This window comes from Schistocerca nitens, chromosome 4 (assembly GCF_023898315.1).
Source record: "Schistocerca nitens isolate TAMUIC-IGC-003100 chromosome 4, iqSchNite1.1, whole genome shotgun sequence".
Taxonomy (NCBI): domain Eukaryota; kingdom Metazoa; phylum Arthropoda; class Insecta; order Orthoptera; family Acrididae; genus Schistocerca; species Schistocerca nitens.
In genome coordinates this window covers 221107281-221132634 of record NC_064617.1, presented here as the reverse complement: position 1 = coordinate 221132634, position 25354 = coordinate 221107281, and the positions used below count along the sequence as shown (strand labels likewise).

Genomic DNA, 25354 nt, shown 5'->3' with positions numbered 1-25354 from the left:
CTTTGATGGACCGTCATTAGCGGCCTGATTGCCAATCAATGACGGCTCGCGCCACCTCCCACGCCGCCCCCATCTGCGGCGGCACCACTAATAGAGACGACGCCAGGGGCGCAGCGCCAGCCGGATAAGCGGTGTCACGACTCGCGACGCCGGCCGAGTCTGAGACCCTGCCAACAGGTGTTCTGAGCGCAGGGGCGTCGCGAGAGAATGAGCGTGCCGCAGGCAAAGGTCCCCAAGTTGGCTGCATGATCCTTGACTTCCGGAAGGCATTCCATGCAGTTCCGCGCGCTCGTTTACTGAACAAAACGGGAGTCTGCCGAGTCTGGCTGCCTCGATCGCTCTTATTCATGTAGCAGTAGCCGGGAGGCACGTGTAGCTTAAAGGATGCCGGGGCACTGCTTTGAAGAATTGGACGTTCAGTTACGAAAAACATGTAGCCTTGTGAAAGTCATTTTTAGCCTCAAGGTAGTGATATAGGCCCTTTGCTCTTCCGTATCCATACAGGGTGTTCGATTGATCGTGATCGGGTCAAATATCTCACAAAATAAGCGTCAAACGAAAAAACTACAAACAACGAAATTTGTCTAGCTTGAAGGGACACACCAGAAGGCGCTATGGCTGGCCCGCTAGATGGCGCTGCCATGGGTCAAACGGATATCAACTGCGCTTTTTTTTAAGCAGGAACCCCCATTTTTATTACATATTCGTGTAGTACGTAAAGAAATACGAATGTTTTAGTAGGACGACTTTTTTCGCTTTGTGATAGATGGTGCTGTAATAGTCACAAACATATGGCTCACAATTTTAGAGGAACAGTTGGTAACTGGTAGGTTTTTTAAATTAAAATACAGAACGTAGGTACGTTTGAACATTTTATTTCGTTTGTTCCAATGTGATACATGTACCTTTGTCAACTTATCATTTCTGAGAACGCATGCTGTTACAGAGTGATTACCTGTAAATACCACATTAATGCAATAAATGCTCAAAATGATGTCCATCAACCTCAATGCATTTGGCAATAAGTGTAACGACATTCCTCTCAACAGCGAGTAGTTCGCCTTCCGTAATGTTCGCACATGCATTGACAATGCGCTGACGCATGTTGTCAGGTGTTGTCGGTGGATCACAATAGCAAATATCCTCCAACTTTCCCCACAGAAAGAAATCCGGGGACGTCAGATCCGGTGAACGTGCGGGCCATGGTATGATGCTTCGACGACCAATCCACGTGTCATGAAATATGCTATTCCATACTGCATCAACAGCACGCGAGCTATGTGCCGGACATCCATCATGTTGCAGGTACATCGCCATTCTGTCATGCAGTGAAACATCTTGTAGTAACATCGGTAGAACATTACGTAGGAAATCAGCATACACTGCACAATTTAGATTGCCATCAATAAAATGGGGGCTAATTATCCTTCCTCCCATGATGCCGCATCGTACATTAACCCGCCAAGGTCGCTGATGTTCCACTTGTCGCAGCCATCGTGGATTTTCCGTTGCCCAATAGTGCATATTATGCCGGTTTACGTTACCGCTATTGGTGAATGACGCTTCGTTGCTAAATAGAACGCGTGCAAAAAATCTGTCATCGTCCCGTAATTTCTCTTGTGCCCAGTGGGACAACTGTACACGACGTTCAAAGTCGTCGCCAGGCAATTCCTGGTGCACTGAAATATGGTACGGGTGCAGTCGATGTAGATGTAGCATTCTCAACACCGACAATTTTGGATCCCCGATTCTCGCACAATTTGTCTGCTACTGATGTGCGGATTAGCCGCGACAGCAGCTAAAACACCTACTTGGGCATCATCATTTGTTGCAGGTCGTGGTTGACGTTTCACATGTGGCTGAACACTTCCTGTTTCCTTAAATAACGTAACTATCCGGCGAACGGTCCGGATACTTGGATGATGTCGTCCAGGATACCGAGCAGCATACGTAGCACACGCCGTTGGGCATTTTGATCACAATATCCACACATCAACACGATATCGACCTTTTCCGCAATTGGCAAACGGTCCATTTTAACACGGGTAAAGTATCACGAAGCAAATACCGTCCGCACTGGCGGAATGTTACGTGATACCACGTACTTATACGTTTGTGACTATTACAGCGCCATCTACTACAAAGCGAAAAAAGTGATCCAACTAAAACATTCATACTTCTTTATGTACTACACGAGTATATAATAAAAAAATGGGGGTTCCTATTTAAAAAAACGCAGCTGATATCGGCTTGTCCTATGGTAGCGCCATCTAGCCAACCATAGCGCCATCTGGTTTCCGCCTTCAAGCTAGACGAGTTTCGTTCTTTGTAGTTTTTTCGTTTGATGCATATTTCGTGAGATATTTGGCCCGGTCACTATCAATGGACCACCCTGTATAAGCGATTTAGGAGACAATCTGAGCAGCCGTCTTAGGTTGTTTGCAGATGACGCTGTCGTCAGATACTGTCATCAGATGATCAAAACAAACTGCAAAACGATTTAGAAAAAATATCTGTATGGTGCAAAAACTGGCAATTGACCATAAATAACGAAAAGTGCGAGATCATCCACATGAGTACTAAAAGAATTCCGTTAAACATCGGTTACACGATATACCAGTCTAATCTAAATTCTACTAAATACCTAGAAATTACCATTATGAACAACTTAAACTGGAAGGAACACATAGAAAATGTTGTGACAAAGACTAACCAAAGACTGCGTTTTATTGGCAGGACACTTAGAAAATGTAACATATCTACTAAAGAAACTTTTTCCACTACACTTGTTCGTCCCCTTTTAGAATACTGCTGCGCGGTGTGGGACCCTTACCAGATAGGACTGACTGAGTACATCGAGAAAGTTCAAAGAAGGGCAGCGCGTTTTGTATTATCGCGAAATAGGGAAGAGAGTGTCACTGATAATTAAAAGAAAGGCGTTTTGCGTTACCGCTGAATCTTGTCAAAAAAATTCAGTCACCAACTTTCTCCTCCGAATGCGAAAATACACTCCTGGAAATTGAAATAAGAACACCGTGAATTCATTGTCCCAGGAAGGGGAAACTTTATTGACACATTCCTGGGGTCAGATACATCACATGATCACACTGACAGAACCACAGGCACATAGACACAGGCAACAGAGCATGCACAATGTCGGCACTAGTACAGTGTATATCCACCTCTCGCAGCAATGCAGGCTGCTATTCTCCCATGGAGACGATCGTAGAGATGCTGGATGTAGTCCTGTGGAACGGCTTGCCATGCCATTTCCACCTGGCGCCTCAGTTGGACCAGCGTTCGTGCTGGACGTGCAGACCGCGTGAGACGACGCTTCATCCAGTCCCAAACATGCTCAATGGGGGACAGATCCGGAGATCTTGCTGGCCAGGGTAGTTGACTTACACCTTCTAGAGCACGTTGGGTGGCACGGGATACATGCGGACGTGCATTGTCCTGTTGGAACAGCAAGTTCCCTTGCCGGTCTAGGAATGGTAGAACGATGGGTTCGATGACGGTTTGGATGTACCGTGCACTATTCAGTGTCCCCTCGACGATCACCAGTGGTGTACGGCCAGTGTAGGAGATCGCTCCCCACACCATGATGCCGGGTGTTGGCCCTGTGTGCCTCGGTCGTATGCAGTCCTGATTGTGGCGCTCACCTGCACGGCGCCAAACACGCATACGACCATCATTGGCACCAAGGCAGAAGCGACTCTCATCGCTGAAGACGACACGTCTCCATTCGTCCCTCCATTCACGCCTGTCGCGACACCACTGGAGGCGGGCTGCACGATGTTGGGGCGTGAGCGGAAGACGGCCTAACGGTGTGCGGGACCGTAGCCCAGCTTCATGGAGACGGTTGCGAATGGTCCTCGCCGATACCCCAGGAGCAACAGTGTCCCTAATTTGCTGGGAAGTGGCGGTGCGGTCCCCTACGGCACTGCATAGGACCCTACGGTCTTGGCGTGCATCAGTGCGTCGCTGCGGTCCGGTCCCAGGTCGACGGGCACGTGCACCTTCCGCCGACCACTGGCGACAACATCGATGTACTGTGGAGACCTCACGCCCCACGTGTTGAGCAATTCGGCGGTACGTCCACCCGGCCTCCCGCATGCCCACTATACGCCCTCGCTCAAAGTCCGTCAACTGCACATACGGTTCACGTCCACGCTGTCGCGGCATGCTACCAGTGTTAAAGACTGCGATGGAGCTCCGTATGCCACGGCAAACTGGCTGACACTGACGGCGGCGGTGCACAAATGCTGCGCAGCTAGCGCCATTCGACGGCCAACACCGCGGTTCCTGGTGTGTCCGCCGTGCCGTGCGTGTGATCATTGCTTGTACAGCCCTCTCGCAGTGTCCGGAGCAAGTATGGTGGGTCTGACACACCGGTGTCAATGTGTTCTTTTTTCCATTTCCAGGAGTGTATTTTGTTGACGCCGAGCTACGTAGAGAGAAACCATCATCATAATAAAATAACGGAAAATGAGAGCTCGCACGGAAAGATATAGGTGTTCGTCTTTTCCGTGCACTGTTCGAGATTGGAATAAAAGAGAATTATTGTGAAGGTGGTTCTATGAATCCTCTCCCAGGCACCTGAATGTGATTTGCGGAGTATTTATGAAGACGTAGATGTAGAACCCCCGACTGCAAATAGAGGGGTATTATGGGTTTAACTTGTATATCTATGTATCTTTCTGTGGCGTCGTAGCTCACAAACGAAATGTCCGATTAAAAGATGCAGTTTTTTTTATCTGAAAGCTGTTTTAATTGGGATGGTTCTTAGCGATGTCCCATGATAATCTGTTCAGCTGTCTAGGTTTCATCAGCTAAATTAAGTAAAAATGTTTTCCGCCAGCAGACTCTCTTGATATACGCTACGTAATACATAAGAGCAAGTTACGAATTACCAGATTGTAGAGATCAAGAAAAGTCGGCGAGAATTTATGTTTAGCTTTTACAGTTGACCAACAATGATGATTTTTGTCATTTGAAACCGCTCTCTGCAGCACCCACAAAGCAGAAAAATGATGATTGCGACTCAGTTGTAAAACATAAACACATGCTCTCACAGACTTTTTTTTGTAGAGTTTCTTGAGACCTATAATTCATTACTAAATCAAATGACTTTCCCTAAAAGTTTAGGCAGCCTACTGCAAGAACAGTGGCTGAAACTACCGCTTCAGTTCTTTTTATTTTTCAGTACTTAAACATGAAAGGCTTCTGGCTCTTACATGCCTTTTCAATAGGTGTTATAACTTTGTGATGGACGAGTACAGGATGCGGTGTATCACCAGCGAGCGCAAGGCTATTGCAAGAGAGCGCAATGGCACACCACATACTTCTGACTTGATTTACAGTTGTCGCCATTGCTTATTGCTTATGTTACCTAAATTACCAAAATATGTAGTAAAACATTGTAAATGGATATATGTGTGAATTAAAAAAAGAAGTACGTAAATCGCATAAGCGAACAAAATATCGAAGAAAAGAAAAAAGCCGGAATAATAATTACAGACTGAAATTCAAAACTGCCCGTGCGATATCGCATTGCCAAAATCTTACAACTGTGATAATATTTATGAAAATACATCTACGCAGATTTCAGCGAGGCAAGAGCTCGCATCGCAGTTTCGTGTTTCGTCCCGGAAAGTGTCGACCGTATCGGGCCTACTAGTAATTTATAACTTTTAAACAGCATGAAATAAAACATAAATAAAAAATTTAAAAAGACGCAAAAGGCGTCTAAAAAGTAAAAAATAATATGCATTGAACCATTAGTTCAATATAACTAGTAATATTTTGATCCAAGCGTCGTCCCGTCAGGGAACCACTATGTAAATAAAATTACAACAGAACGCTTGTAAAAAGTACGACGCCCATCTACGTAGTGAAATCGATCATCTTAATAAAGTATGAGAAATCAGAGACCGCACGGAGATATGAAAATGTTTGCTTTTCCCACGCGCTGTTGGGGTGTGAAACGGTAGATAAACAGTCTAGTCAGTCACTTAGGTATGAATTGCGGAGTAAGCATGCAGATGTAGACGTAGATACAAGACACGGGCGAGGCGGTTGCTTCCAATTCCCAGACCATGAAATATGATTACGTTTGTCATTACCTGTGTGGAATAACGGCTTTCATTATGTTTGTAAATGAAAAGATAAAACTACAATGTAAAAGCATTTCATAAATTTATAAAACCACAAACTAGTTCCATTAGAACTAATGTATTAGCTGCATCTATCCAGCGCTGTGAATACGCTTTCCATAAACAACACTAACAGATGTTAGCTGCATGCTTTATCCACAGACAATAACAAAGGATTGTGTCCTCAATTGTTTACTGCGTTCTGTAGGTCGTTCTTAATAGCAAAGAACTGGAAGTAGAAATGTGTCCGGCAATAGCGAAGATGAAGAAGTAGCTCTTCAGGTACGCATTTTACAACGAGTGTTTACCGAGCATTTCTTTCTTGCTTTAGTCCATATTATCACCTCTGAGAACATGGAAAACGTTCTTTTGGCACCCTGTATTTGTATACAGGGTGATTTTTTCCATCGTGTACAAACTGTAGGGATTGATCGATGAGACGATACGGAACAAAAAAAGGTTAATGTACTTATGTCCGGATATGCATGGCTTCCATGCTAGAGACCATTCATTCAGTCATACTTCTGTTAGAGACTGCGGTCTAATACGTGCTGTAGCATGCAGCCATAGTTACAATAAGTGTTGAAAATGGTTTCCACGCGCCTCAACTCATGCGAGTAAGCGTCGTAGCATGTTCTGTCTCTCACGTTCACATCTGCCAGGTTGCATCCGAACAGTGTCAAAGGCAACAGCCAAGCGGGGTAGCCGCGTGGTGAAGGGCGCCTTGCCACGGTTCGCGCGGCTTCTCCCGTCGGAGGTTCGAGTCCTCCCTCGGGCATGGGTATGTGTGTTGTCCTTAGCGTAAGATAGTTTAAGTTTGATTCAGTAGTGTGTATGCCTAGGGAGACCTCAGCAGTTTGGTCCCATAAGAACTTACCATAAATTCCCAGAATTTCAAAGGCAGCATGAATACGCTGTTCCAGTGTCTCTACATCTGGAATGGGCTCTGCATACACGATACTTTTGAGGTGGTCCAATAACAATAAATCGCACTGGTTGAGATACAGTGAACAAGCGGACCATGCAAGTGGACTCCCTGTCAGGGAAGACACGATTGAGATCTGTCCGGACGTTAAGGGCAAAGTGGGCTGCAGCATCATCATGTAGCGGCCACATAACTCTTTGAATCATCAATGGCACTTATTCTAGCAGGGGAGGCAAAGTCAAGTCTCCTGTCAAGAAACGCCGATAGTTCCAGCCTGTTAAGCGATGTGAAAGGAAGACTTGTCCCAAAATACGGTCGCCAATTATCCCGACCCACACATTCCAACTGCACCGAAACTGATGAGTCACTGCCACACAAAGAGTGGGGGTTCTGCATACTACCCCACAGATGACTGAGATACCACTCCGCATAAAGGCGGCGTCATCGCAGAATAGGGCGGATAACACAAATCCCGGAATCGTGGTTGCCTGGTGAACAAACCAGTGACATACCTGCTTCCGATGTGGAAAGTCTGTCGCAAGTAAGTCCTGCACACGCTGTAAGTGACAAGGGTAGTAACAATTGTCATAGAGAATGTTTCACACAGTCCTCTGCTTACCCTTTATTGGGGGGCCAACTGCCTGGTACTGGCACGGCGGTCGTCTGCGACAGTGTTAATCACATTTTCCTCCAAGTCTGGTGTATCAACATTTCGAGTACGTCTTTCATGATTTCCTGATTTCTGAAACGACTCTGTCTCAGAAAAACGGAGTAACACTGTTGCAAACACTGAATGCTGTGGCTGTTGTCAGCGGGGATAGGTCTCCTGTTGAACCTTGCTGCCCGCCGCCCGTTGCGATTTTACCTTTCCGTAAGTAAACACCATATCGGATAGCTCTCGATTTGAATACGGTACCATTTTCTACAACGCTGTAGCACATTCACTATGAGGGGAGTCAGCAAGAGAAGTGAATCGGACACAACATTACCAATTACTGTGCCAGGAAAAGGCGCTAGGGCATGACGTATGAGAAACAGTACGACCCTCTACGAGAAGTAACTAACTTGGTTGCATGGTACAGCGTGCATTAGACAGCAGTCTTTGTAACAAAGTATGGTTGAATAAATGGTCTCTGCCATGGAAACCATGAATTCCCGGACTTAAGTTCATTAGACCTTTTTTGTTTCGTATCATCTCATCGATCAATCCCTAGAGTTTATACACTGTGGAAAAAATCGCCCTGTACATCTTTATATTCCTGTTAATGATAAATTGTGTCAGTACATCGATAAACTAGTCCAAAGTACAGATAATTGTATGGGCTGTATCTACTGGTTGCACATTTTTTATATGGTTTTCAAATCTTCGGAAATACCGTTTTTCACTATGTTACGATGATTTGAAAATGGATCTCGGCCCGAAACTAGTCATCGAGTGAACAAAAAAAGTAGAATTTGCAACTTTGGACTGGTTTTTTGTTGTGCTAATTAACAGTAGTTACTGACCCACGGCTACTTCAGCGTGCTGGAAGTTCGTAGATAAATTGTTTTAGCGATAAGCTGAATAATAACATCAAACCGGATTAATGGCTGGATTCAGGACGTCCTTGTTGATAGAACTCAGCACGTTGTTCTTAACAGTTCGAAATCGACAATGTAAAAGACTTTGTGGGAATACCCTAAGGAAGTGTTCCTGTACTCGTATAAGATATAAACAGGGTGTCTCTCCTAAAGGTCGTCAGGTGCATTTTTTGTGGTGTTTCGGCAGATATTTGCAATGTCGTTTTTGCATTGTGATGCTGGAGTCGGCCCAAAAAAAATGATACTCATCACGTTTTAATGCGACGCCCAGTATCGACGGCAAGCGACGGATTCTTTCCCATTACAAACAAAATTACTTATAAAGTGGAATTTTACGTATCCATACGATAGCGCGGACCCATATTAGTCTAGCGCGGTATTTATTTCATCGGTAGATATTGCAGCTTGTGGTCTTGCGGTAGCGTTCTCGCTTCCCGTGCACGGAGTCCCGGGTTCAGTTCCCAGCGGGGTAATGGATTTTCCCTGCCTCGAGATGACTGGGTGTTGTTGTGTTGTATTCATCATCATCATTCATCCCCATTAAGGTCGGAGGAAGACAACGGCAAACACCTCCGCTACGACCTTGCCTAATCGGCGGTGCTTGTCTCCAACATCGTTCCCTACGCTCCTCGGAGTATGGGAACTCGTCATGATCATTGACAGTGACAGTCAAACACGAAGAATAACCATAGCTCCAGCAGTGACTTAGTAGCGCTGATATTCGGCGGTAGCATTCAGTGCAGGCCATGGCAGTACTGTCGCTACTGCAGTACTCGTAATTCTTCTAGATTTATTGTCCCAATTAATACATATGGATAAAACGAATATCGCCCTGGACTAATCTGGGACCACTCTGTCGAATGGGCACGTAAAATTGCGCGTTAAAAATCATTTTCTTTCTAACTGGAAACAATTCGTTGTTTTCCATCGACAATAGGGGGTCGCATGAAAGACATGATAGGAACTATTTGCTTGGGCTGATTCCAGCTACACAATGTAAAAACGAAATTGAAAATATCTATTGAAACACCAGAGAAAATGCTCCTGGCGACTTTTAGGAGAGAGGCCCTGTATAAATGATGCAGTGGATAACGTAGGAAGTTCCATGGAGCTATTTAACGGCGATTATATTGTTTTTAGGAAAGCTGCAGTACTATAACACTACAGCGAAATGCACGAAGACCAACGGAGGACCGATGAGTGATGCAAGGACTTGCAGTTGGCTCTGAACATAAACTAATATATTGGGGATGCATAGGAGAAGAGAGCAATTAGTTTTCGATTAAGCTATTGGCTGCTGAGCCGTGCGTGGCTCGCGCTCGTGCTATCTCTTAATTTACATCCTGGTTTTTTTTCGTGTTGCCACCTCGTTATGTCAGTTTCAATTTCTGTTGTCACTAAGTTGCTGCTTTGTCTGCGCGACAGCGGCAGCAGCAGCGCCTATCGATATAGCCCTCACGTGTTATCTTCACTGTACAGTTATTACTTCCCGGTTGTCGTCTGTCGTAGAGTCAGATGGAACGCGCCAGGAGGGCAGTTCGGACCTGCCAGTCATGGAGTTTCTAACATTCTGCGTGGTGTCTGTCTGTTCTAAGTCGTGTCTCCCTACCACTTTCGCGCAACTCCGCTCTGAGCGTGTTTTTTAGGGAATTGACTAGTTTGAACCTGGGACCTGTTGCTGGTAAGGAGACGCCAGACCACACATGGCATGTAGAGTTCAGAAGAGTTCAGTGAGACTAGCGATGATATAACCAAATACTTAATGATTTCGCCGGCCGCGGTGGTCTTGCGGTTCTAGGCGCTCAGTCCGGAACCGCACGACCGCTACGGTCGCAGGTTCGAATCCTGCCTCGGTCATGGATGTGTGTGATGTCCTTAGGTTAGTTAGGTTTAAGTAGTTCTAAGTTCTAGGGGACTTATGACCACAGATGTTGAGTCCCATAGTGCTCAGAGCCATTTGAACCATTTTTGAACTTAATGATTTCAGCGTCAGCTCCACTGCACTCCCTGTAAAAGAATCTTAATACTAACTAAATTTAGTGGAAGGGGTTCAAGGCTTTCCTATTTTTAGTTATCTATAATCTTAATACTAACTAAATTTAGTGGAAGGGGTTCAAGGCTTTCCTATTTTTAGTTAGCTGGTAAAATAACGTCGAAAAAGCAGTTAAGTTTACCATTGGAAATTTTATTCTACTCACAAAACATTGTTTATAAAATTGCACTATTGATAAAAGGAAATATTTTAATACAGAATGATAAAAACCAACTGCGTTCAACAAAAATGTGAACGAATATTTCCTGAGTGGGTTTCCAAGTTCTACAATGGATCGAAGGATGACCTATGTCATATCACATCTATAATCTAGGTTTAAATTAAGTTTCACAAGAGAAAACTATCAAAATGGTCTACAGTGACCCTCAATTATCTTTAATTACTTATCTAACTTGTCGTAAATTACAGTGGCTGATGTGGCTTCTCAATAATTATATAACAGAAAAATCATCGTGTTTCAGATTTGAACTTACGTAGCAAATGTGAATAACATGAGCTTTAATTGACGATCGACACTAGTATTACACAAAAAGGGGGTGTAACAGATGAGACTTCTGCAGTTCTGAGTGAAGATTTATGCGCTGTTATGCGGCATCGCGTGCGTTCATTACCTTGTCGTTGGTTAGACAGTGTCAAGGGGCGGCGGGCGGCGCAGCTCCATACAGCTCGCCGTCTCGGAAGCAACTCTCTCCTAACTTCTCCTTACTACAATTTACCGAAGTTGGTTTAAAAAAAACTATCTGGCTGTGTTTTCATCTGACCAATCAGGGTCTCAATGCTAACCTTAAGCTCCGCCTACAAAAATCCTGTCTATCCTATGAGAAACGTTATACTTTTCGTGGTGGGGCAATGTTTTTAACGTTTGCAACGTAACAGAGACGCGAAAAAGTCTCACGCTAAAACTTGCAGCTGGTGTGGCCCTTTTAGTGTTATCGTAAGATCTATACTGTTCTTCTGGAGGGCTCTATCTTTTAACATGGTCTGAGGGGTGGTCCTTACGTAACAGAGACGCGAAAAAGTCTCACGCTAAAACTTGCGGCTGGGGTGGCCCTTTTAGTGTTATCGTAAGATCTATACTGTTCTTCTGGAGGACTCCAGCTTTTAACATGGGCTGGGAGGTGGTCCTAGCGGTTAGCTGGCGACGTGGGTGTCCGTCCCTTATCGTAGGGCCTTCTAGCTTAACACGGTTCTGCTCTCGGCTTCTGTTCTCGTTTCTCCCCTCGGAACTGCGTCTGTCTCACGGTGGGAAGGTATGCCATGCATTTAGGCATTCTTGTGTTAGTCTGTGGTATTCCATTTGCTCACTCGTTACTCGTATTACTTTGGTTAATTTAATGTCACGATTTATTCGGAGCTATGTGACATACTGCTGGATTTGCTTATCATGTCAGGGTTTTCATGGAAGGTGTTGGATTTGCCTGACACCTTACAAGTTGGAATGCGGCACTAGTTTAGTCGGGTTGGAGCAGCAGTGATGCCTGGACGTCCACGGCTCGCCCAGCCGTTGTCACCACGCATCACTTGAGCTGGGGACGGTCTTCGTGGATAGTTGGTCGGTCGTCCTACTGGACGACGTGAATTGGCTCGCCGATCGCTTATGGGTTGGCTGTGTGTGAGTATCGACTCTCGATTTGTCTTCGTGATTGCACAGCCACTGCTGAGTGTCGTTCAAGTCTTCGTGCAAGTGTTTGTCAAACTGTGTGTGTAGTTGGTGTCTTTTCCACTGACGACTTGTTTTAAATGTGGTCAGCGTACTGGCAGTGAGTCGGTCGGCTGGAGCAGATCAGTAAGCATGTCTCCGCGCGGCGCAGTCGGCTGGACCCGCTGGCAGTCTCTATGCAGTGTCGGAGCGTGTGGGGGCTGTTCCGAGTGCTACGAGGTTCGTGGCTCACCGACCCAGGACATGAAAGTTGAGTGGTGATTTAATTACCGAAGCCACGTCTGTTCACGTTGTCCCCTTGGTTGGTGGTTCGCTGTACACAGTATTCCTGGGAGCAACAGCGAGTTGGTGAAGATTTAGCTGCCGTGTGGTGGAATTAACTATATTTGTCGTTTGAAATTCAAGTGCACCAGCGGAATTTTCTGCCTTGTGGCCGTTAGTGTTCCGGTTACCTGCCCTGGTCTCTGACGTAAATTCAGGCAGCATCCTTTCCTCACCTGTTGTTGCTGTCCAACATGGTGTGTAGGTTTGACAGCTTAACGTATTTTTGGTTGTGGGCGGCTATGTCTGTAACGTTTTGGCTTTGGAATTCCCGTATACTGGTCGGTGGCTAGCAAGAAGTCTTGTCGGTGGGTCCCTGACTGTCCCTCGGTTGTGTTACTGGCGGATCGAGTATAGTTGGGCCGACTTCTAGTCTCACCTAAGCGAACGTTAAGATTTCAAGGGCAGACCGAGCCCCCTGGAAACTTCTGAGCGCCGTTGCCTATACTGCCTTTCTTGTTGGAGTTTAATTGTGTATTTTTAATGACTCATAGCCGATGGTTGGAATTTGTATGCTTGTAATTGTGTTTTTAAAATCAAAGGTCTTCAGCCGTTTTAAAAGTAATTTTTTCTAAATTGGGCAAGTCTTACATTGTCCGAAGATAAAGCTTGGACTTTCTGCCTGTTGAAAATTTATTGTCGTTGTATTGTTTTTAAAAGGCATAGGCCTTCAGCCGCTTTAAGTTTTAAGATTCTTATTTATCAAGTATTACATCACTTAGGCTTAAATACTATTTAAGGTTAAAAGCTTTGGGCCTTCTAGCTTGGAAAATTGGTTGCAGTTTTCTTTAAACAAAGGCCTTCAGCCGTTTGAAGTAAGGTTTCTTATTGGTCACAAAGCTTGGGACTTCTGCCTATTGAAACGTTATTGTAGTTATGTTGTTTAAAATTTATGGGCCTTCAGCCACTTTTAAAACCATAGTCTACCTGACTAGTCAAGACTTACATCGCTTGGCCTTAAATACTATTTAAAGCCTAGAGCCTTCTGTCTCAAATAATAATAATAATAATTATTATTATTATAGCAGTTGTATTTAATTCATGGGCCTTTAGCCGTTTTAGAATTAAAGACGTTTTATGTCGATAGTCGAGCTTAGAAGTTGCGCTGTAATGTTTGGGCAACTAAATAAAGTGTTATGTTTGGAGTGTAACTGACAGCCACTTATTCTGGCCCCCTTCCACAATTCCTACTGCTTGTCCTGCCCTACGGGTTTAGCAGGGCGTCTCAGCTACAAATCTGTACAATCACTAACTACTGTACCATTCGGAGCCACATAAAGTGGAATGATTACACAAAAGTAACTGTAGGACAAGCCGATGCCATGTTGAGATTCACTGGTAGAACTTAAAGGAAATGTAATTCATCCACGAAAGAAGTAGCTTACTAAACACTCGTCGACCGGTTCTTGAGTATAATTCATCAATCTGGGGCCTTTATCATGTTGCTTTAATAGAAACACATAGATGATCCAATGAAGAGAGGCACATTTTTCAATGTTCCCTCCTTTACGAGTGGTACTTAATCAAGTCAAATGCAATTGATCTCGGTAGCTTTTAATATCAACTCTTCCAACACTGAAAACTCTTATTATTTGCAGTTGCCAGCCTCACCTCTGGAGGTTCATCCCGTGAGACAAGGGAAATCATTGTAAACAAAAATCAGTGACCCATGTGACAGTTGCGAAGACCCAGCGTCCGTTCATAAGGATCGTCGAACCGTAGGAAAACCAATGTAAAAATACAGGCAATACACACAAGCCTTGCCTATCATCAAACAAAGATTACAGCGGGGATTGGAAAGGGTAGGACGGCACAAAGGACATTTACGCGGAGAGATTAACTGTTAAAAGGACATGACAGTTTAAATTAAAAGTGAAAAGGGTTGCTGTTTAATGCTTTAATATCCATTTCCATCCTTTTACACTTTTACGAATAAGTGCTCCTCTAGTCTCTGTATCTACGTTACTTGTTTACACTATGACGAATAAGATTTAGACTAGACCCTGTTACACCTTTAGTCCTTCATGACAGTAAAACCAAAAAAACTATCGGTCCTATTTACTCCCACCCATAAGTGATACTATAGAAAGTTACTACGGCGCTTTATCTCTGAGGTGAGTGCTGCGCCTCTCCATTCTCCACCTGTCCTTGCTGATCTGCCACCGTCCTTCTCCAAGCTGCTTCCGACTCCTCACGCCACCGTCACCGCTACACTTCACAGCCCCACTACCGACCTCGGACGAACCTCACCGCCTTCACTACTCTTTCCACTCCTGTACTCCGGTACACAAGCCTGGGCCTCTGCCCTCTTACGATTGGCTGTCTCATAAACAACCTCAACGACGAGCTGTCATTGGTCACTGGTACCCCCATTACCTCTCTTGGTCCTTCCACACGAATTTACCGGTATAACTGCGGCCCGAGAGCCACATCCATTACTGCCGAGTACAACAGAAGTGATTTCTGGCGTTCCCCAAGGTAGTGTTATAGGTCCTTTGCTGTTCCTTATCTACATAAACGATTTTGGAGACAATCTGAGCAGCCGTCTTCGGTTGTTTGCAGATGACGCTATCGTTTATTGTCTAGTAAAGTCATCAGAAGATCAACACAAATTGAAAAAAGATTTAGAAAAGATATCTGAATGGTGCAAAAATTGGCAGTTCACCCTAAATAATGAAAAGTGTGAGATCATCCACGTGAGTGCTAAAAGGAATCCGTTAAACTTCGGTTATCTGATGAAGCAGTCAAATCTAAAGGCCGTAAATTCAACTAAATACCTAGGTATTACAATTAAAAACAACTTAAATTGGAAGGAATACATAGAAAATTTTGTGGGGAAGGCTAACCAAAGACTGCGTTTTATTGGCAGGACACTTAGAAAATGTAACAGACCTACTAAGGAGACTGCCTACACTACACTTGTACGTCCTCTTGTAGAATACTGCTACGCGATGTGGTACCCTTACCAGACAGGACTGACGAAGTACATCGAAGTACATCGAAAAATTTCAAAGAAAGGCAGCAAGTTTTGTATTATCGCGAAATAGGGGCGGAATATTGTCACGAAATTTCAGTCACCAACTTTCTCCTCCGAATGCGAAAGTATTTTGTTGACACCGACCTACATAGGGAGGAACGACCACCACGATGAAATAAGGGAAATCAGAGCTCGTACGGAAGCTAGGTGTTCATTCTATCCGCGCGCTATATGAGATTGGAATAATAGAGAACTGTGACGATGGTACGATGAACCCTTTGCCAGGCACTTAAATGTGATTTGGAGAGTATCCATGTAGATATAGATGTAGATGTCTACGCGACAGCAAGACTTGGAAACCACCGACACTCATCCATTCCGGGTTTGCAAAAAAGCCTCGGAGTTCCCAGACCCGCCACGCTTCCCAGTGACTGCGGGGTCGCAAAGCGTCCTAATAAGCATATCCGACAGTGGGACAAATTCTCTGTGTCTATCGTTCCCAGGTCTGTTGTCACAATGCGAGCGGCCAGTCGCCCTCACCATCACCGGACACCGCCATCCATCCAGCCACTCTCCTTACAGCCGAAGCAGCAATCTTCCCACTCGTCGACTTTGATTACAGTATCATCAACGTAGTGCTTAAATTAATTTACAGACACTAGTCTTACTAAACGGGCCGTAACAGTTTCGTTTGAAGATCGTTTAGTAAGCGCGTGAACGTCAGGCAGGTGCTCAATAAACTCCAATGGCAGAGAGTACAGGAGATGCCTTGTTCGCCACGGAGAAGTTTACTGTCGAAACTTCGAGAGCGTTCTTCTAGGAAGAGTCGGACAACATCTTATTTTCTTCTGTTATCAGCTCCGCGAAGCTGTTCGTGGACGACGCTAGTACAGTCCAGCGAACATTTGCTTCAAGTGTATCACTTGTGGCAAGGTAAGCAACATAGAACGCTTAGAATGCGATTTTTCCGATGTCCTAGCCCCATAGATCAAATTACACTGAAGAGCCAAAGAAACTGGTACACATGCCTAATGTTGTGTACGGCCCCCGCGAGCACACAGAAATGCCGCAACACGACGTGGCATGGACTCGACTAATGCCTGAACTAGTGCTGGAGGGAATTTGCACCATGAATCCTGCAGGGCTCTCCATAAATCCGTAAGAGTACGAGGCGGTGGAGATATCTTCTGAACAGCATGTTTCAAGGCATCCCAGATATTCTCAATAATATTCATGTCTAGGGAGTTTGGTGGCCAGCGGAAGTGTTTAAATTAAGAAACGTGTGCCTGGAGCCACTCTGTAGCAATTCTGGATATGTGGAGTGTCGCATTGTCCTTGCGGAATTGTCCGAGTCCGTCGGAATGCACAATGCACATGAATGGATGTAGGTGATCAGACAGGATGGTTACGTACTTTTCACCCGTCAGAATCGTGTCTAGACGTATCAGCGTTCCCATATCACTTCATTACACACGTTCCATACCATTAAATGGCCTCCACCAGCTTGAACAGTACCCCACTGACATGCAGTATCGATGGAGTCTTGAGGTTGTCTCCATGACCATAACGTCCACCCTCTCGATACAATTTGAAACGAGACTCGTCCGACCAGGCAACATGTTTCCAGTCACCAACAGTCCAAACGGTGTTGACGGGCCTAGGAGAGGCGTGAAGCTTTGTGTCGTGCAGTCATCAAGGGTACACGAGTGGGCCTTCGACTCCGAAAGCCCGTAATTATGATGTTTCGTTGAATGGTTCGCACGCTGACGCTTGATGGCCGAGCATTGAAATCTGTAGCAATTTGCGGAAGGGTTGAACTTCTGTCACGTTGAACAATTCTTTTCAACCGTCGATGGTCCCGTTCTTGCAGGACTTTTCTCCGGCCGCAGCGATGTCGGAGATTTGATGTTTTACCGGTACGGTACACTCGTGAAATGGTCGTACGAGAAAATCCCTACTTCATCGCTACCTGTGAGACGCAGTGTCCCACCGCTCGTGCGCCGATTGGAACAAACGATCAAATTCACTTTAATCGTGATAACCTGCCATTTTAGTAGCAGTATCCGATCTAACAATTGTGCCAGACACTTGTTGCCTTATATAGGCGTTGCCGACTGCATCGCCGTATTCTACCTATTTACATGTCTCTGTATTTGAATACGCATGCCTGTACCAGTTTCTTTGGCGCTTCAGTGTATCTTTTTGTTTTTTATTTCTTGCACTGTATTTACATTTAATGAATGTGCACAGCCTACTGCCATTTCTGTTTAACTGTTCTCCTCAGGTTATCGCTATCGTCTTGGACACGAAAACTAACGTTGATTCCTAAACCTTGTCTTGTTATAGCATACAGTAAGAGGTAAAAGTGGAAACTTTTCTATGTTTTATACATTATAATACGGTGTGTATTTAGAGTCACCAGTGGAAGTAGCTACTGGCAGATGAAGGGGCTTGCCCGCCTACGGTTAGTGCCACGGTGCTACTGCTACCACTATAGCGAGCCGTGTTGTACTTACGGATGTTCATGCAGGAGTTGTAGAAGCGCTTAGCCTTCTGCGTCGCCTCGCTGTCCAGCTCGTTGATGGGCTCCTCGAGTACCCCTGCAACATTTCAGGAATCTCATTCTGGCACCAGATAAAAAATGTACTCAGTATACACTGTATATTCATGAAATACCGGGTGATCACCGGGTGATCAAAAAGTCAGTATAAATTTGAAAACTGAATAATTCACGGAATAATGTAAATAGATCTGTACAAATTGACACACATGCTTGCAATGACATGGGGTTTTATTAGAACAAAAAAAAAAAAGTTCAAAAAATGTCCGACAGATGGAGTTTCATCTGATCAGAATAGCAATAATTAGCATAACAAAGTAAGACAAAGCAAAGATGATGTTCTTTACAGGAAAGGCTCAATATGTCCACCATCATTCCTCAACAATAGCTGTAGTCGAGGAATAATGTTATGAACAGCACTGTAAAGCATGTCCGGAGTTATGGTGAGGCATTAGCGTCGGATGTTGTCTTTCAGCATCCCTAGAGATGTCGGTCGATCACGATACACTTGCGACTTCAGGTAACCCCAAAGCCAATAATCGCACGGAGTGAGGTATGGGGACCTGGGAGGCCAAGCATGACGAAAGTGGCGGCTGAGCACACGATCATCACCAAACGACGCGTGCAAGAGATCTGTCGGACATTTTGTGAACTTTGTTTTTTTTTTTGTCCTAATAAAACCCCATGTCATTCCATGCATGTGTGTCAATTTTTACCTCTCTATCTACATTATTCCGTGGTTTATTAAGTTTTCAAATTTATACTGACTTTTTGATCACCCGGTATATATTAAATCAGGGGACGTCAGTCTTCTTAAAATAACTGTGTACTTTGTAGGCGCACGAAAACCTTACCACCACACCTGATGTCACCAGATGTCAGTTTCCTACCCGCTTGTTATTAAAACTGAAATACTGTTACTTATGAAACTTCCTGGCAGATTAAAACTGTGTGCCGGACCGAGACTAGAACTCGGGACCTTTGCCTTTCGTGGGCAAGTGCTCTATCATCTGAGCTACCCAAGCACGACTCACGCCCCGCCCTCACAGCTTTAATTTTGCCAGTACCTCGTCTCTTACCATCCAATCTCATTCTGGATACTGTTGCTTGTCAGATGATTGAATTATGGACTCTTTCCCAAATTCTACACGTCACGAGTTGAGACATTGTCGAAGCAAGGTTTTCCAGTGATCCGGGAAAGTATACTCTGAGACGAAAAAAATAAAAAGAAACAGAGATTAGTATGTGTGATGTACATGTACACACGAATACATGATCATAATTCCAGAAAAATTGGATGATTTATTCAAGAGAAACATCTTCACAAACTGGACAAGTCAATAACGGCTTGGTACACCTCTGGTCCTCATCCAAGGAGTTATTCGGCTTACTTATTGGATTTCCTCCTGAGGAATACCGTACCAAATTCTGTCAAACTGGCGCGTTGGATCACCAAAATCCAGAGGTGGTGGGAGGGCCTTGCCCATAATGCCCCAAACATCCTCAATTGGTAGGAGATCCAGTGACTTTTCTGATCAAGGTAGGGTTTGGCAAGGAAGGAGACAAGCAGTAGAAATTCTCTTCATGTGCGATCGGGCATTATCTCGTTGAAATGTAAACCCAGGTTGGCTTGCCATGAAGCCCAATAAAACGGGACGTAGAATATCGTCTACCTACCGCTGTACAGAAAGCGTACCGTGGATGGTAATCAAAGGGGTCCTGCTATGAAATGAAATGTCATCCCAACCCACCACTCTTGGTTGTCAGGCCGTACGGCAGGTGACAGGTGCATATCCCACCACCGTCCGAAACGTCTTCTTTAGTCATCGGGGTTGAATTCTAAGCGGTACTCTTCACTGAATGCAATTCTAGCCCGATCAATGAGATTCCAGTACAAGATCATTTTATTGACTAGTGAAGTGACAGGTAGTTCATCATTATAGGAGTATATGATAACAATTCAGACCAAAAGGAACACACCTATCACAGTAAATGTTGCGCAAATAGTAATATAAATACACATAGAAGGCCCTCCCCCCGTCCCCCCCTCCTTCCCCGCCCTCTGGCGGCAAAGCAGACGTGTATTCTCGTAAGCAAACTGCCATAAAGGCGCCGAATGGCATCCTACACCTGCATACATTGTGCCACTCATCTTGCACCTTTTGTTGCAGTTCTGCAATAGTACTTGCAGGCCCTAGGAAACGAGTAACTTCCTGCGTCATCATGTCCCATATGTTTTCACTTGGCGAGAGATCTGGTACGTTTCTGGCCAGGGTAGCTGTTATATCACAACGAACACGTCGTGTCGCAGCAGCCGTATGTGGACGTGCATTGCCCTGCTAAAAAACACATCACCTTCCTCTCAAAGAAATAACGTAGCACGGAGATAAAAGTCTGTGCAATGTAGCGGGTGCTAGTTATTTTACCCTGCAGAAACACCAAATGTACTCGCGAGTTGTAGCTGATGGCCCCACCACACCATGAACCCTGGGATGGCACCTGTGTTCCGTGGGCAAATGCACTCTGCAATTGGCGACTCACCAGGCCTAAGCCATACACGTGTACACCCATCACTCAGAGAGATTAGATTAGTACTTGTTCCATAGATCATGAATACGACGCTTCGTAATGATGTGGAACGTGTCAGGTTAATAAAAGGTGTCTATACAAGATATTACATTACACAAAATATTACATAACACTCAATATTTTTTTTGTGGGGGAGGGAAATTACCCACTTACTATATCCAAAAATTCATCTAATGAGTAGAAGGAGTTTCCATTAAGAAATTCTTTTAATTTCCTGTTAAATGCTATATGGCTATTTGTCAGTCTTTTGATGCTATTAGGTAAGTGACCAAAGACTTTCGTGGCAGCATAATTTACCCCCTTCTGAGCCAAAGTTAGATTTAACCTTGAGTAGTGAAGATCATCCTTTCTCCTAGTGTTGTAGTCATGTACACTGCTATTACTTTTGAATTCGTTCGGATTGTTAACAACAAATTTCATAAGTGAATATGTATATTGTGAGACTGCAGTGAAGATTTCTAGCTCTTTAAATAAGTGTCTGCAGGATGATCTTGGATGAGCTCCGGCAATTATTCTGATTACACGCTTTTGTGCAATGAACACTCTTTTACTCAATGATGAGTTACCCCAGAAAATGATGCTATACGAAAGCAGAGAATGAAAATAGGCATGATAAGCTAATTTACTCAGATGTATATCGCCAATATTTACAATGACACAAATAGCATAAGTAGCTGAACTCAAACGTTTCAGCAGATCCTCAGTGTGTTTTTTCCAGTTCAACCCCTCATCAATGCATACACCTAGAAATTTTGAATATTCTACCTTAGCTACCGATTTATGATAGGAGTCTATATTTATTAATGGTGTCAATCCATTTACTGTGTGGTACTGTATATACTGTGTTTTGCCAAAGTTTAATGAGAGCCCATTTGCAGAGAGCCACTTAATGATTTTCTGAAAAACATCATTTACAATTTCACCAGTTAATTCTTGTCTGTTGGGTGTGATAGCTATACTTGTATCATCGGCAAAAAGTACCAGCTTTGCATCTTCGTGAATGTAGAATGGCAAGTCATTAATATATATTAAGAACAGCAGAGGACCCAAGACCGAACCTTGCGGCACCCCATTCTTGATTGTTTCCCAGTTTGAGAAATCACCAGTTTTTTGCATATCATGTGAACTGCTTATTTCAACTTTCTGCACTCTTCCAGTTCGGTATGACTTAAACCATTTGAGCACTGTCCCATTCATACCACAGTACTTGAGCTTATCTAGAAGTATTCTATGATTTACACAATCAGAAGCCTTTACACAATCAAATGCAAACAAAACCTGCTTTCATCACTAAAGACAACGATGCGCCCTTCTATTACCCAGTCAAGTCATTCACGACACCAGAGTAGCCATAGTTGGCGGTATTAGTGGTATCCTGGCCAGTGATACGCGTGATCTTAATCCTGCTGCAAGTAAACGGTTCCCAATGGTGCCTGATGACACAGAATTCGTCCCTGTATGACGTTTGGGTGGCCACTGCTACTCACTGCTACACCTCTATGCGCGTCCGTACTACGCAGGCGTTCAGAACCTGGTATACAGCTGTTGGAACGTAACACAGGCCACTGCTGAAAGCAGCGACACACCGCCGATGCACTGTGCCCAACATATGCAGCAATCTGTCGATATTTTCTTCCAGTTTCCTGGACACCCACAATGCGATCTCGTTCAAATGACTAAAGCTGTACAACAACAGTACATATAGGCGGAGCATGGTTGCACCATAGAATGAATGTTGTAAACGCTGCTCACCTCTACACTCAGCATAGCTACTGGCTGAAGAATCAAAACAAAGGGTGCACAGGCTGGGCTCCCGAGCGCCATCTGATCGCCGATGACTATGATAAATTAATCACCAACACTGCAACCCCTCCATGTGCACATTTATACCTTGGTGCCACTGAACACAGCCCTCGAAGATGTTACATTTTTTTTCCGGCAGTGTATATAAAAAACCTTTTACTGCTCTTAACTTTTCCCCCCTAGGCTCGTCATGGAGGTTTCCAATAAACTGCAGTTTAATCGCTCTGCAGGGGACCGCTGCAAAGACAGTCGAGACATTGTTGGTATAGCTACAAGGGCTATTCGTAAAGTAAGTTCCGATCGGTCGCGAAATGGGAACCACGGTCAAAATCCGATTACGTTTTGCGCGGATGTGTTGTGTAGTGTCTCTAGTATGCCCATCGATCACGGCACGTCGCTCTTTGCCGTTCTGAGTGTACGTTGAGCACGTAAAGATACCTAGAAAATAGTACCTCCCGCCAAGTATGAGGGCCTGGTGAGAGATTTCGCCTGATGTCATGCAGCCCACATAATATAAATGTCATGCGTTTCGTTCTTCATGACAATTCTCGGCCGCACTCTGCAGGGGCAATGAAGATGTTCCTGCAGCGTTTGTGTTCGTAATTGGCTCGTCCGTAGTTTCATCTCTGCTCACATAAACCGCTGACTATGAAGACAACATTTTGGCACAGACAACAAGCTGTAGACCAGCGTAGAGAATTGGCGGAAAGCTTAGGCGGCTGTATTCTATGATGAAGGTACTGGAAGCTGGTACAATTCTACGACAAATGTCTAAGACAGAGTGACGACTGTGTAAAGAAGTAGCAGCAGAGTGTAGCTAACTATAGCAAATAAAATATTTTTGACTTTCAGTGGTTTCCATTTTGTGATCGGTCGGAACCTAGTTTCCGGATAGCCCACGTGCTTTAGTGTTTAATAACGGTGCGAACTTACATTGGCAATGATTTTATTCAAACTGACACTGGTTGACATTGGAATAGGAACAGAGCTGCCCACACTGGCTGAAGCTTCCTCCTCCCAAAGCTGGGGACACAGGCCGACTGAAGACCAAGAGCAGCAAGGGCGTCCTGTGGTAGTGGCCCAATCATTGGTTATGCAGAGTAGCGAAACATGCAGAGAGGGACAATATGCAATCCAGGAAAATACAATAACAAGCACTAGTGTGCCTCCACCTGTGCAGGAATCCTCTCCTGTTAGAATACCACCCGCATACCCTGTTCGATTGTACCCAAATCTCGAACATTCCATGCAGTTAGCTAGGTTTGAGCAGCCGATTACCCTGACCACTGCGTTGCGACATGTGGTCTAGGTGGATATATGACAGGAAAGTCACCTTCTCGGTGATGACAGAATACAGCTTAAGTCAATAAATCTCCAACTTCGGAGCGCTGTGAGATCTGGTCAAGAAAGTGTTCGAAAGGGGTGAAGAATTTGATTTAGATGATATTTTTGTAAATGAGTATTGGCAAATGGGCGCATTGCGTTCGACTGGTGAAAGAACTGGTCAGAAAATCATGTACATACCTACTTTCCATAATGATTACAATAAGTATTGGACAGCTAAAGACACATAATAGCAGACTATTGACGCAGGAGCTGCGCAAGGTGGTGGAGGAGAAGAGACTAGATGTGCTCCGCCTGCAGGAGCCGTACTCCCAAGATGGGCGAATAGCTTTTGCACTTAGTCAGCAGCGGAGATGAGCCGAGAACAGCGATAATAGTAACGAACAAAGCATTGCGAATAATAGTTATCTCGCAGCTATCAAACAGTCACTCCAATGTCGTAGAGATATAGTCTCCTACTTGAGTACTATCTCTCGTCAGATTGTATTTTCAGTATGGAGACGACATCGAGCAGCATCTGAACCATCTCTCGAGTAATCACGGCGCTGAGGGCCGAAAAGTGATACTGCTGACATGAATGCTGGTTTAGTAGCACAAGAGACGCAAACAGAGGCAAGGCGGAAGAAACAATTATGGCTTTGCAATTTGTGGTGGCCAACAAGCCTGGTAACCCTCCCACCCATACAAACAGGAGGGGGGCAAGGCACGAACATCGATCTAACAGTTACAACACCTAACGCCCTTAGCATCGTGAGAAATTGGAAAGTAGAAGGCCACCACAAGTGACCACAATCTGACTACATTTACAGGAAGTGACAGAGGGTGCCACTGAGACACGGGGTGGGAAGTGCAATTGAATTACAACGGAACAGAATGGGAGCGCCCAGCAAGGGAGTGCGACATTCCTGCCGGCCGGAGTGACTGTGCGGTTCTAGACGCTGCAGTCTGGAACCGAGGGACCGCTACGGTCGCAGGTTCGAATCCTGCCTCGGGCATGGATGTGTGTGATGTCCTTAGGTTAGTTAGGTTTAATTAGTTCTAAGTTCTAGGGGACTGATGACCTCAGAAGTTGTCGCATAGTGCTCAGAGCCATCATTGCGACATTCCTACTTTACCAGGAGGTAACCAATACCAAAATATAAATGTGGTCAGGTACGCCGAAGAGCTGGTGAGGGCGATTACTAGAGCAGTGAAGGTAGCCATACCAACCAGGAGGATAGTCATAGCGGCCTCTCCGTCACCATGGTACGCCAGACTGGAGCATATGCGCCAGTCTGTCAGAAGAGTAAGGAGGCACTACCAGCGAAGTGTCATCTGGTGGGAAAAGCAACAATGATTGCAACAATATAGGGAACTAAAGGAAACATTCCAGAAGGAGCTTCGGCT

The 25354-nt window shown here is 44.8% G+C and overlaps 1 protein-coding gene across 1 annotated transcript in view; it reads right to left on the bottom strand.

Annotated features, from left to right (window-relative positions):
• The window catches only part of LOC126253174 (neprilysin-1-like), a 615357-nt gene that overhangs the window by 174300 nt on the left and 415703 nt on the right, over positions 1-25354 (bottom strand). The window contains exon 4 of the mRNA XM_049954333.1: positions 18189-18272. Coding sequence (XP_049810290.1) covers positions 18189-18272 — 84 coding nt within the window. The remainder of the gene's footprint in view (positions 1-18188; positions 18273-25354) is intronic.